This window comes from Dermacentor albipictus, chromosome 4 (genome assembly GCF_038994185.2).
Source record: "Dermacentor albipictus isolate Rhodes 1998 colony chromosome 4, USDA_Dalb.pri_finalv2, whole genome shotgun sequence".
NCBI classification, from domain to species: Eukaryota; Metazoa; Arthropoda; class Arachnida; order Ixodida; family Ixodidae; genus Dermacentor; species Dermacentor albipictus.
In genome coordinates this window covers 18745547-18760592 of record NC_091824.1, presented here as the reverse complement: position 1 = coordinate 18760592, position 15046 = coordinate 18745547, and the positions used below count along the sequence as shown (strand labels likewise).

General features: G+C 44.3%; 1 protein-coding gene across 2 annotated transcripts in view; it reads left to right on the top strand.

Annotated features, from left to right (window-relative positions):
* Nucleotides 1–434: 434 nt before the first annotated feature.
* LOC135916681 (uncharacterized) overlaps nt 435–15046 on the top strand; it is a 54243-nt gene continuing 39631 nt past the window's right edge. For both annotated transcript variants that reach the window (XM_065450131.1, XM_065450134.2), the window contains exons 1-2: nt 435–588; nt 14102–14291. In XM_065450131.1, coding sequence (XP_065306203.1) covers nt 529–588; nt 14102–14291 — 250 coding nt within the window. In that variant the 5' untranslated portion in view covers nt 435–528. The remainder of the gene's footprint in view (nt 589–14101; nt 14292–15046) is intronic.

The following is a 15046-nucleotide window of genomic DNA, read 5'->3' as shown; positions in this document are numbered from 1 at the left end:
GCAAGAGCTGCCGCAGCGAAGCAAAGCGAAGCAAATTGAAGTACAGCAAAGAAAAGCAAGCAAGCAGGCAGCCAAGCCGCCGCCGCCAATGAAGGGATAATTCTGAGATCGCTAGAAGATACCTTCGTTATGCAGTGGACGTAAAATAGGCTGATGAGCATGATGATAATGAAGAAGGAGCATCATCATCATCATCATCATCATCATAGTCCTCATCATCATCATCAAAACATCAAGTGATGACTGTCTCAACAGCAATAAAATAATTCCCGCTTGCCGCCCTTGTACTGAATTTATTGTGAGGCACCTGTCTGATCTTGTGGTAATACTTAGAAAATATCGCCTACAAAATCTGCGGCAGGGTTGGTCACTCGGGGGACGAGTGGACACCGCAGTTCTCTTTTTAATTTGACAAATGCTGCAGAGTGGCTGGTGATAACGATGTTGACGATGATGGTTTTCTAGAAAACTGACACTAGCATCAACTCCGGCTATAGCACACTGCTTTCTAAACCACCCTGTTTCTACATGTGCACTACAGTCAGTGTGGGTGTGCCTGGAAATGAGCCGACTGCTACCAAAGAGGGCGTAAGTCTGTCGCTGTTGATTCTTCATTACAAAACTTCGCTGGATGATCAAATGTTGCGACAGCACAGAAATATGCTTGCTTGTGTAGGTGCTGCTGCTGTGGTACCATATGGAAACGAGTCTGTGGCTGAAAATAGTATCTCAAAGATTTAGATTCAGAGTTAGGTTAAACAACACAGTCACGGGTAGAGAAGCATGAGTATTCAGAGAGAAATACGTAGCTGCTACTCCTGCGTTCTTTTATTAGATCTCTGAAAAGCAGCAAGGCAGTTATTGTGCCGACAGGCACACCCTCTTTCTTCTATTTTTGCACCATCCTCTTGTTTTTTTAAATATATTGTGTGAATTACCGCATGGAGTAAGCAAGTCTTGCTATGACAGCGAGCTGTGACGCCAGATGTAATTGATATATTCTTCTTCACTAACAGTAACGACGCTGCTGCTGCTGATGATAATGATGTTGACGATGATGATTTTCTACAAAACTGGCAGTAGGCCACTTTTGGGGCTAGGCCAAGCATTCGGTTGTATTACGAGAACAGAAAGGTTGCCTGTACGCTCATGACACCATGCTTGTTAATCTACAAAATAAAATGATTATAACCGATAAAAGAATGCACAATACGTCAGTCTTGCAAAATATAAAAGAAGAAATGAAATCAAATTTAAAGGAATACTGACATAACTTGGACTATTCATTACTTTTGTGTTAAATGCAGGTTCTACACCTCAAAACTCTAGAAGTTGTGAAAAGCCTCAGAGCGCCACAAATAATTTATTATAATGCCACGTAGTAGTCACAGTGAAGAATACAACAGCAGAATTATGAATGAGGAAACCAAACTTATTGGGCTAACCTGTGCCCACCAAAAGAGGCTACGCTCCAAGCGCAACGATAGCGGCGAACACAGTCGACCATCGTCTAAACGGGATCAGCGGGCAAACGTAACGGCTTTTATACAAGAGTCGTCGAATGTTACAGTGTAATCGCTGATGCTCGCATGTCTTCCAGAAAGTAGCACACAATTCGCGTCGCGCCTACAATCGCATTACACAAGGTTCAGTGACAACAGACAACAGTTAGAACCATCCATAATATTCGAGAAACTGTACATTCAAGTACATGAACTGACATTTTATATTGAGAGCGCAGTTCTTAGGCGCCCGTTCCTGCGGCGAGCGTCGACGTCGACCCTCGGCGTACTCGCAACCGAGCGAACGCGCGCAGCAAAAGGATGAAAGAGCGAACGAGGAGCGCGTATGAAACACCGCGATAGCGAAGACAGCGCGAGGAGGAGAGCGGAGGAGGAGGGTGCAGCGGAACCGTGAGACCGAAAGTGGGTGAGGAGGTTTCCTAGGTATACTTTGTGGCGCAAAATACATCTTCAAGGGGAGTATGGTAGCGCGATTCAAAGACGGGACAAGAGAAGACACAAAGGGACACACACAGCGCTGTGTGTGTCCCTTTGTGTCTTCTCTTGTCCCGTCTTTGAATCGCGCTACCATACTCCCCTTGAAGATGCATTACCAACAAGCCCACATTGCAACCCTCACAAAATACATTTCTTGAAAAGGGACAGAACAAAGGAAGACAGTCTTCACTGTCTTCCTTTGTTCTGTCCCTTTTCAAGAAATGTATTTTGCGCCACAAAGTATACCTAGGAAATCTATGACTGTCTTCCTTTGTTCTGTCCCTTTTCAAGAAATGTATTTTGCGCCACAAAGTATACCTAGGAAATCTAAGCACCAACTTGCCCAACAAGAAGTCCTTTCTGATGAGGAGGGTATGGCGAAAGCGTGAGACGAAAAACATAGTGCCGCGCACGACGGGCTTTGCGGCGACGATGACTACGAGATGGCGCCAGAGTAGCGCGCCGTCGTCTGCATGAAAACAAAGCTCTGCATCAGCGGAAGTCTGTCTGTTGCGGCTGCTGTGAATCGCGCCCATGCGTCACTCACGCGCCACCTCTCGCGATCTCCCGATTAGCGAGGCAGTCGCGCCACACGTCGCTCCGTTTGCGACGTGCCGCACGATACAGATTGTCCGCGCCAGCCAAGATATCGCGAAATGAAAACACATATACAGTGGCACTCAAATTTCGCATTATAGAGTGTCGTAATCATCGGTGAACTTTTTGCTACTGTATTAGTCATCATCACTAACAATATACATAAATGACTTACCCAACAACATGTCCACCACACAAGTTCATTTATCCTTAGATGGCTGCCTTACTTACTGCAAAATAAATAACAATTCTGATGTATGCCTTTAGGTTGACTTAAATAACATCCATGAGTGGTTAACGAGAAGGAAGGGGGTTAACCGAGGGGCCCGATTTTTACTACTCATATCATAAGAAGCCAATAAAGACTGACACCAAGGACAACATAGGGGAAATTACTTTTGCTTAATAAATGAAATAAAGAAACGATAAATTATTGGAAAAAAAAGTGGATGAAAAACAACTTGCCGCAGGTGGGAACCGAACCCACAACCTTCGCATTTCGCATGCGATGCTCGACCCATTGAGCTACCGCGGCACCATTTCCCCAACCACTTTCTTGGGTATTTATGTATCCTAGTAGAACCCTGGGAGTGTTAGTCAGCGCCACCACTCACAGATCTTGGCGGCGGACGTGGAACGTCCTTTTTGCCATGAGTGGTGTCACACTTGGCAGATGGAACCTAACGTTAACAAACTGAAAGCTACGTGGATCTTCCGTACTAGCACACCCTGCCCAACATACGTACTGAATGATTTTCCACTGCAGTCTGTAAAAGCGAACCGTTACCTTGACATCCACATAGCTAACAACGTGTCCTGAAAACAACATACACAACACACTGTAAGTAAATCAAACCGTGCCTTAGGTTACTCAAAAAGAAACTTTTACATTGTTACAGTTTCACTAAAACGATTTCTATACAAGACATACGTCTTTCCACAACTGAAAAACGTTTCATCTGTATGGGACCCACATGAAGCCACACTGAACACACTTGAAGCGGCGCATAATCCGTCCATTCGCTTCATATTGTCAAATTACCGTTGAACTACGAGTGTCACACAAATGAAAGACTTGCTGGTGTTCCATTACTTTCTCTTCGTCGAAAGCAATCCTGCTTCTCCACGAGATACACTATAAAAACACAGCTCTTCGCTCTTTGTTTATTCACCCAGCGTCATTTCTTTCAGCCTGTCAAGACCACCAGCATAAGACCAACTTACCTCGTTTTAACACTGTCACGTGTTGACAGAAGTTTTTTCCACGAAACATGACCAGGAATCAGGGTGATGGTGATGGTGACTTAGTGGCATCTTCTTTGAAACGGGGCGGTGACAAATACTCAACTAGCCTGCTCGAGTCACTCAGAAATGCTTACAAGTTCTTTTATTCTAGCATTTTATGCGAAGCATATTACTAGAGCTCAACCCAGCTCCTCAGGCGCGGCGGTGTCGCCTTCAATACCACGTGACACCGTGACGTCACGACAGAGGAGAAACGGGGCTCCAACTCGCGCCGTCGTTCGCGGCGTCGCCTTCAAGGCTGACCACGTGACACCTTGACGTCACGACAGAGGAGAAACGGGGCTCCAACTCGCGCCGTCGCTCGCGGCGTCGCGGCGGTATATAAGCAGCTGCGCTTGCCTCTGCTAGACACTCACGAGGTGAGATGCCTCCTGGAGACAGAGCTGCTCGCTGGAATGAGAAGCGAAGGTTGCGGCGTGCTACAGAGACTGTTTCTAGGTGGCTTTGCTACGGCGCAGCGACTACGCGCCCCGCATCGGACGTGGTGAGTGTCGAGCAACGCAGCGTTCGGCGCGACAACGAAATGTGCGCCTGAGCAAGCGCCGCACGCCTGAGCCGACGCCGACGACACCGGCTTTTCTGCGACACGAGCTCCTTAACGCTGTCGCGTTAAAATTAAGGCTAGTATGCTTCGCATCCTGGGCTTAACCTTAGCTAAGCCACAGCCAGTTTTTTGTATTCATCTCCTTAATCTTTTTTTTTCTCTTCCTGAAACCTTCTCTATCTACCTTGTACCACTATACCCATGCCTGTAACGGATCCGGTCGTATCAACCGCTTTTGTGCTTTTTTGCACCAATACTATAAACGTCTCTATAAACGTCGATGCGGGCGAAATGCAAAAACACCCGTTTACTTAGATTTAGTTGCACGTTAAAGAACCGCAGATTTTCGAAATTTCCGGAGTCCCACACTACGGCGTGCCTCATAATGAGAGTGGTTTTGGCACGTAAAACCACATAATTTTTTTATCGGCACGTGATGTTCATGAAGAATGGTGCTTGTAACGAATATATGTAAATCTAATGGCTTTTTTCTTAATAGACTCGAGCATGTCTATACCTTTGAAATGATGTGGTGACCACACAACCGACGTGTACTCAAATAGAAGCCTTATTAGTAATATTTAGTCGCTCTTTAGTTGCATCTCGTAAGTTTCTTTTATGATTACCTAATCTTCTCTGAGCATTATTGTTTATGCATTTAATGTGAGCATGCCATTTTAGATCATGGGAGAAAGTAACACCAAGATATTTAAACGTGTGGACGCATGCAAGCTTGTGCGCTTCATTAAAATATGTAAATTGTAGTGGTTGTTTTTTATTTGAAAAAGTAATTGAAACTGTTTTCTTAAAATTAAGTGACATTTGCCACGTTCTGGTCCATTCGCATAAACGGGGAAAGACTTCATTCTACTGTAGCTTATCAAGAGTACCAGTCATTGTAGAAAAAAGGACGCAGTCATCAAAATATGGTCTTATTTTAACAGAAATGACCGCAATGACTTCAACATCATTTATATAAACAAAAAATGGCAATGGACCCAAGGCAGACTCCTGTGGTACACCGGATGTAGCATTGACATGAGATGAGTGAACATGGTTGAGTACAACTAAGTGGATTCTTGAACATAGGTAGTCCTGTTCAAGCCTAGTAGTTTAGAATCATAAATTATTGTCTTGAGTTTAATGAGAAGTTTGTTATAACACACAGCATCAAAAGCTTTACTGTAATCAATGAAAATGGCATCAAGGTGTCCTCTAAGGTTAATCGTGGATGCAGTATCGTGGAGGAATTCAAGTTGTGTTGACGTTGAGAACCCAGAACGCAAGCCATATTGAGCGTGTGAGAGAATATTGTGCTGAGGTAAGTGTTCAATCATATATTTATGAATAATGTGTTCCAATAGTTAGCAAGATGTAGATATTAAAATAATAGGTCAATTGTTAGACATTACCTGTTTATTGCCGTTCTTGTGAATAGCAAGAACCTTAGCAAATTTGCAGAGTATTGGAATAGTCGATGATTCAACAGACCTTGAAAAAAAGAAGGGGTAAATACAGAGAGCTCAAGTGGGAATATCACCGTAAAAACATATCTAGTATATTATCTGGCCCAGTACTTCTCATAGTATCGATGTTGAGCATAAGGTTACGTACACGAGCTGTAGTGATTACCATGCTAGGAAAAGGTGATGATGAAGGATCAGTGCAAGATGTGGGTTGCATCCATCATCACAGGTGAACACCGATTTAAAGTAGTCATTAAAGGTTTCAGTGATGCTACGATTATCGGAGCATGGTTCATCGGCAATAAGAAATGAAGCAGTGAATAAATGAAGACTGAGAGGTCTGATGGCTCTACAGAATATTGATGGGTTGCTTTTGATGAAGGATGACAAAGTGTTATTAAAATAGAAACTTTTCGCATTTCACATAACAGATTTTAAGTCGTTTTTAAAGTGCGGACAATAATGAAGCTTTCATTGGATTGCTAGCATAAGGTTGCTTCGGGAGATGCCTGATGCGACGAATTAACTGTAAAATCTCACGTGTGTACCACGGGTATTTGGAATTGCGATTTACACACATAGATGGAATTTAATCAGTGATACATTGATACCCAAATATATATAAGCGATTCACTCACGCCTCTACGGAGGAGTGGTTAGCGGAGCTAGAAAATGCATCAGAAGAGCAACTCATTTATGGAATTATCATCAGCACGCCCAAAATTCAATACAGTCTGATGTGAAGGAAGCTTATGCACGGTTGTTAAACTCAAATAAATAATGAAGCCCGTACGGTCTGACAGGCCATCAACGATATTACAATCATAATCATTTTGTCTAAGTTGCTCATTAACAAAAAAACAAGATCTAAGATTGAGCTTTTGCGGGTTAAGGAATTGAGAATTTGCGTCAAATCAAAAGAAATAGTCATGTTAATCAAATAATCAACACTGACTTTGTGACGGCCACTAACAGACAGCGTTGGGCTATCAAGGCCGGGGGTGTTGAAATCACCAGCAGTTAACATTTTACAACAGTATAGTTTGGGCTTGCTTCTATAATCAATAAGATCCGAAAAGCCACTGAAATCCGCGTCAGGGGGTTCATAAACAGCCCCTACAGCCAAAGCAAGACCACAAAACCTGATTTAAAGCCATACAGACTCGCAGTTAGGAACGTCAGGAAATACTGCAAACCAAATATCTTGGTTCACAAAGAGTGGCACTCCGCAACCGCGCCAACCGCTCCTATCTTTCCTGGCGACGCTGTAACCTAGCCTTGAAATTTCAAAATCTATTATGTGTTCCCCAAGCCATGTTTCAGCCACACATATCACAGAAGGATGATAACATGCAACGAAGTGATGAAAGTCTTGAATTTTGTCCAGAGGAATGCGGGCATAAAGATTTATCAGGGAGAAATTAGTTATTTAGAAATTAGCAATGAATGGCAATCTTGTGGGCATCATTAAGGAGTGTGCAATAGAAGTTGGTGGTAACTCCGTTAGACAGGATACCAGTAAGCTATCGCAGGAGACGAAAGATCTGATCAAGAAACGTCAATGTATGAAAGCCTCTAACACTACAGCTAGAATAGAACTGGCAGAACTTTCGAAGTTAATCAACAAGCGTAAGACAGCTGAGATAAGGAAGTATAATATGGATAGAATTGAACATGTTCTCAGGAATGGAGGAAGCCTAAAAGCAGTGAAGAAGAAACTAGGAATTGGCAAGAATCAGATGTATGCGTTAAGAGACAAAGCCGGTAATATCATTACTGATATGGATGAGATAGTTCAAGTGGCTGAGGAGTTCTATAGAGATTTATACAGCACCAGTGGCACCGACGACGATAATGGAAGAGATAATAGTCTAGAGGAATTCGAAATCTCACTGGTAATGCCGGAAGAAGTAAAGAAAGCCTTGGAAGCTATGCAAAGGGGGAAGGCAGCTGGGGAGGATCAGGTAACAGCAGATTTGTTGAAGGATGGTGGGCAGATTGTTCTAGAAAAACTGGCCACCCTGTATACGCAATGCCTCATGACCTCGAGCGTACCGGAATCTTGGAAGAACGCTAACATAATCCTGATCCATAAGAAAGGGGAGGCCAAAGACTTGAAAAATTATAGACCGATCAGCTTACTGTCCGTTGCCTACAAAGTATTTACTAAGGTAATTGCAAATAGAATCAGGAACACCTTAGACTTCCGTCAAACAAAGGACCAGGCAGGATTCCGTAAAGGCTATTCAATAATAGACCATATTCACACTATCAATCAGGTCATAGAAAAATGGGCGGAATATAACCAACCTTTATATATAGCTTTCATTGATTACGAGAAAGCGTTGATTCAGTCGAAACTTAGTCATGGAGGCATTGCGGAATGAGGGTGCAGACGAGCCGTATGTAAAAACACTGAAAGATATCTATAGCGGCTCCACAGCCACCGTAGTCCTCCATAAAGAAAGCAACAAAATCCCAATAAAGAAAGGCGTCAGGCAGGGAGATTAGATCTCTCCAATGCTATTCACAGCGTGTTTACAGGAGGTATTCAAAGACCTGGGTTGGGAAGAATTGGGGATAAGAGTTAATGGAGAATTCCTCAGTAACTTGCGATTCGCTGATGATATTGCCTTGCTTAGTAACTCAGGAGACCAACTGCAATGCATGCTCACTGACCTGGAGAGGCAAAGCCGAAGGGTGGGTCTAAAAATTATTCTGCAGGAAATTAAACTAATGTTTAACAGTCTCGGAAGAGAACAGCAGTTTACGATAGGTAGTGAAGCACTGGAAGTGGTAAGGGAATACATCTACTTAGGACAGGTAGTGACTGCGGATCCGGATCATGAGACTGAAATAATCAAAATAATAAGAATGGGCTGTGGTGCGTTTGGCAGGCATTCTCAGATCATGAACAGCAGATTGCCATTATCCCTCAAGAGAAAAGTTTGCAACAGCTGTGTCTTACCAGTACTCACGTACGGGGCAGAAACCTTGAGGCTTACGAAAAGGGTTCTACTTAAATTGAGGACGACGCAACGAGCTATGGAAAGAAGAATGATAGGTGTAACATTAAGGAATAAGAAAAGGGCAGAATGGGTGAGGGAACAAACGCGACTTAATGACATCTTAGTTGAAATCAAGAAAAAGAAATGGGCATGGGCAGGGCATGTAATGAGGAGGGAAGATTATCGATGGTAATTAAGGGTTACGGAGTGAATTCCAAGGGAAGGGAAGCGTAGCAGGGGGCGGTAGAAAGTTAAGCGGGCAGATGAGATTAAGAAATTTGCAGGGACGACGTGGCCACAATTTGTACATGACCGGGGTAGTTGGAGAAGTATTGGAGAGGCCTTTGCCCTGCAGTGGGCTTAACCAGGCTGATGATGATGATTATTATGATGATGATTATGATGATAATTTAGTTTAACTCGTCTCCAATGTTGCTGAACAGAGCAATGTCATCTGCAAGCAGAAGGTTGCTGAGATATTCGCCGTCGATCCTTAGTCCTTAGCTTTCCCAGTTTAATAACTTGAACACTTCACATGAAGAGCTGCCAGTTTTCCAAGCATTATGTTTCCTCCATCTTTGATTAAATCGACTGTTATTCCATCTTCTACTGCTGCTCTTCCTTGTTTCATGTCTTGCAAGACCCTTTTGACCTCATCGCTAGTTATAGGAGGACTTTCTGTATCTTGTTCATTACTGTTTCTAATGGATGTATCCTGACTCCTCTGGGTACTGTACAGGTCAGTATAGAATTCTTCCACTTCTTTTACTATATCTTCAAGATTGCTGATAATATTATCCTGCTTATCTTTAGGTGCATACCTCTTGGTTTGTCCTATGCCAAGTTTCTTTCTCACCGATTTCAGGCTGTGTCCAATTTTTGCGGCGTCTTCAGTCTTTCTCACGTTATTGTTGCGAATATCACTTATGTTCGCCTTGTTGATCAGTTTTCACAGTTCCGGGAATTATATCTTATCTGGTGAGTTGGACACTCATTCTTTGTCGTTTATTTATTAAGTCATTTGTTACTTGGGCGAGCTTGCCTACTCGTTGCCTTGGTGCCTTGCCTCCCACTTCAATTGCTGCCTCTGAAGCCAGCCTAGTTACTTTTTCATTCATTATCTGTAGGTCATCTGCATCTCTCTGTTCTAATGATTTGTTTGCAAGTACCAGCCTGAATTTGTCTGCTTTTAACGTTACTGTTTTTAGGTTGACCTGTTTATTCTTGACCAATTTTACGCTTTCTCTCTTCAAATTGAGGTGAATCCTAGCCCTCACTAACCTATGGTCACTGCACTTTACCTATCACTTCTATATCCTGCACTATGCTGGAATCAGCAGAAAGTATGAAGTCAATTTCATTTCTTGTTTCGCCATTAGGACTTTTCCAGGTCCACTTTCTGTTGCTACGCTTCCTGAAAAAGGTGTTCATTATACGAAGCGTATTCCTTTCTGCGAATTCTATCAACATCTCTCCTCGAGTGTTTCTAGAATCGACGCCGTAGTTGCCAATTGCGTGTTCACCAGCCTGCTTTTTCGCCACTTTTGCATTGAAGTAGCCCGTTACTACAGTATACTGAGTTTGCACTTTTCTCCTCGATAATTCAGCATCTTCATAAAACTGATCTACTTCCTCATCATCGTGACTGGATGTTGGTGCGTAGACTTGTACTGCCTTTATTATGTACCTCTTATTAAGTTTGATTACGACTGCAGCTACCCTCTCATGAATGCTGTAGAATTCGTCAATGTTGCCCGCTATATCCTTATGAATTAGGAATCCTACCTCGTATTGCTTCTTATCTGGCACAACTCTATACTAGAGGATAGGGCCGTTAATCAGCAATGTATAAGCCTCACCAGTTCTAATCTCACTGAGGCCGACGATATCCCAAACAATGTCTGATAGTTCCTCAAAGAGTCCTGCTAAGGTCCTCACTCAACAGAGTTCGGCAATGAAAGGGTGACGGGGTCAGTTTCCATTGGAACGGTACGGTACGGTCATCATCATCATCATCAGCCTGGTTACGCTCACTGCAGGGCAAAGGCCTCTCCCATACTTCTCCAACAACCCCGGTCATGTACTAATTGTGGCCATGCCGTCCCTGTAAACTCCTTAATCTCATCCGCCCACCTAACTTTCTGCCGCCCCCTGCTACGCTTCCCTTCCCTTGGGATCCAGTCCGTAACCCTTAATGACCATCGGTTATCTTCCCTCCTCATTACATGTCCTGCCCATGCCCATTTCTTTTTCTTGATTTCAAGTAAGATGTCATTAACTCGCGTCTGTTCCCTCACCCAATCTGCTCTTTTCTTATCCCTTAACGTTACGCCTATCATTCTTCTTTCCATAGCTCGTTGCGTCGTCCTCAATTTGAGCAGAACCCTTTTCGTAAGCCTCCAGGGTTTCTGCCCCGTAGGTTAGTACTGGTAAGACACAGCTATTGTACACTTTTCTCTTGAGGGATAATGGCAACCTGCTGTTCATGATCTGAGAATGCCTGCCAAACGCACCCCAGCCCATTCTTATTCTTCTGATTATTTCCGTCTCATGATCCGGATGCGCCGTCACTCCCTGGCCTAAGTAGATGTATTCCCTTACGAATTCCAGTGCCTCGCTGCCTATTGTAAATTGCTGTTCTCTTCCGAGACTGTTAAACATTACTTTAGTTTTCTGCAGATTCATTTTTAGACCCACTCTTCTGCTTTGCCTCTCCAGGTCAGTGAGCATGCATTGCAATTGGTCCCCTGAGTTACTAAGCAAGGCAATATCATCAGCGAATCGCAAGTTACTAAGGTATTCTCCATTAACTTTTATCCCCAATTCTTCCCAATCCAGTTCTCTGAATACCTCCTGTAAACACGCTGTGAATAGCATCGGAGAGATTGTATCTCCCTGCCTGACGCCTTTCTTTATTGGGATTTTGTTGCTTTCTTTATGGAGGACTACGGTGGCTGTGGAGCCGCTATAGATATCTTTCAGTATTTTTACATACGGCTCGTCTACACCCTGATTCCGTAATGCCTCCATGACTGCTGAGGTTTCGACAGAATCAAACGCTTTCTCGTAATCAAGGAAAGCTATATATAAGGGTCGGTTATATTCGGCACTTTTCTCTATGACCTGATTGATAGTGTGAATATGATCTATCGTTGAGTAGCCTTTACGGAATCCTGCCTAGTCCTTTGCTTGACAGAAGTCTAAGGTGTTTCTGATTCTATTTGCGATTACCTTAGTAAATAGTTTGTAGGCAACGGACAGTAAGCTGATCGGTCTATAATTTTTCAAGTCTTTGGCGTCCCCTTTCTTATGGATTAGGATTATGTTAGCGTTCTTCCAAGATTGCGGTACGCTTGAGGTCATGAGGCATTGCGTATACAGGGTGGCTAGTTTCTCTAGGACAATCTGCCCACCATCCTTCAACAAATCTGCTGTTACCTGATCCTCCCCAGCTGCCTTCCCCCTTTGCATATCTCCCAAGGCTTTCTTTACTTCTTCCGGCGTTACCTCTGGGATTTCGAATTCCTCTAGAGTATTTTCTCTTCCATTATCGTCGTGGGTGCCACTGGTACTGTATAAATCTCTACAGAAATCCTCAGCCACTTGAACTATCTCATCCATATTAGTAATGATATTGCCGGCTTTGTCTCTTAACGCATACATCTGATTCTTGCCAATTCCTAGTGTCTTCTTGACTGAAACTAGGAATTTCCACCGGATTAAAAAAAAAAAATCCGCGTGTTGATAAAGTTGCACAAACAGGCCTGGAGTGTGGCCTGATCCCGGTGACCAGAACCGGTAACGCACTCCCTCACCAGAGCAGGATTGGCCACCCTGGTGCAGTACTTGGCCACAGCCTCCTATATGAACACAACAATCAAACGGTGCGGTGCGCTCCTGCTATTTCTGAAAAATAGACACCATGAAAATTTGTCAAGCGGACAACTGACGCAGGGCGTGCAGATGCAGAGCCGCATTAAAACACCGTAGGGTCTATATTCGACTCTACCGAAGTGGTCGCAAGTCAAATCAACACTCCTGTGCCTCCGCGATAGCCTTGCGGCTATCGCGGAGGTACAGATCGCGGTTTCGCGGCCTCAGATCGCGGCTTCAATCCCTATCTTGGAAGCGGCATTTTGACGCGAGCAAAATACAAGAAGGCTAGTGCACTTAGATTTAGGTGCACATTAATGAACACCAGGGTGTCAAAATGATCCGGAGTCTGCCACCATGGCTTACCTCTTAATCAGATTGCGGTTTTGGCACGCACAGTCGCATAATTAAATTAGAGTTTAACACTTTTGCAACAATGCGATGTGCCACGTGAGGCAATGATAATGATCAACCATCTCAGAGATCTTGAACAATGACGCATTACGCCGCCTCAAGCAAACCCATCTCCTTGTGTGTCCTGCGTACTATGTAGACAAACAGCAGGGGGGACGCAAGGTAACATTTAATATTGTCACGTGGTGGTGACGTTGAAGAACACAGTAGCCATACTGTGAACGACAAAACTAAATTTCATAGGGCGAACCTGTGCCCACAAAACAGGTTACACTTATAGCACAACGATAGCGGCGAACACAGTCGGCGATCGTCGAAAATTTGATCACGGGTCAAGCGCGTCGGCTTTTATACAACAGTCGTCGAATGTTCCAGACTAATCGTTGGGACCCGCGTGCCTTCCACAAAGTTTTACACCATTCGCGGCAGGCGATGAAATCAGATAACATAAGGTTCGGTGACAACAGACAGCGAATAGAAGCATCGATAACTTTCCAGAAACTTCGGATACATGCAGGCATGTCCCGCGCTGTGCGATAACACTTGTAAGGCGGCGAAACGTGGTCGCCCAATAAAGATAAGTACACGCGTCAATATCAACTCACCATTTTCGTATTCGACCAAACGCTGAAGAAATTACAAATTCGCTCTCAATATCACCGCCAATTATCCTCAATCAAAGCAAACAGCACAGAAAGCTTCGTTGACATCGATCCCCGCAGTGCGTTGCATCCGCATAATCTTTTTTTTTTTTGCGGACCGCCTTTGTGGATGCCAGCCCGGAGGATTAGCGATATGCAGCCAATGCATCAGCAAGGTAGATGAACACATGCGTCCATTGTTTTCACGACTCAAGCCACGAGTGTTTTTGTGGTCGTGGCGCCGGCGGCGCAGTTCGCCGACGTCTTGCGCAGGGCTGACGAAGAGATGCAATGGCTGATTGGTGCGACGCTGACGGTGCTCGTGGGCTTGGTCCTGGGCTCTGCTTTCCTGGTCAGCTGGGCTTGTGTGTGCCTCGAGATCTTCCGGGACATCAGGCAGAGCGTGCTCATCCTGTGGGACACGATGCATTTCCGGGACCCCTGTGAGAGCTCGTCGCCACACTTAGTGTTTCGTTCGTTCAAGGCATGATGCCTCTGTCGCAACGCTCGCCGTAGACGCCTAAATAGACAGCTAAGTGGGCTGCGGCCATTTTAGGTGTCGTGCCAATACTGATGAAACCGGCAAAAGACAGCTTCCCGAAGACAGCATTGAATCAAAAGTATGCAAAAACCATCGACAGTGATTGCCAATGTTAGCGAATAGCGCGAACATGCGAACAAACGAACAGACGGGCGAGCGAGTGAGTGACCCCCCCCCTACACACGCACACACCTCAGCGAGACCACATGCCCTCGGCGCCTTTGTATCCTAAGTCCGACGACCGACCGCCGCCAACCACCAAAACGGTGCCGAAGAAACCTGTTGCCTTTGAAAACTATGCAGGCTACTTTGCAGGCTATATTGCAAGGTAAATAATTCTGTACGTCACAATTGCATGGGGAAAATTGCATTTAAATATGTTAGTGCGAGCGAATAGCGTCTTCAGGTTAAGTTCATGATAACAGCGGTTCGAACATTGTTTAGTAACAGATGAGTATTCGCTATTTGGTAAGCCGACATAAAGCGATACTGATATTGCACATAAATGTCAGTTAATTAATTTTACGATGGACAGAGCGCCGTGATAAATTTAACGATGGAAGAGCAGAGGACGGGGAGAAGGATTTGTCTTGCTGGCGTCATATGAAGCGCACATCCTTTTTAGAATGCAGCGGTGCCCGTTCATGCGGCGAGCGT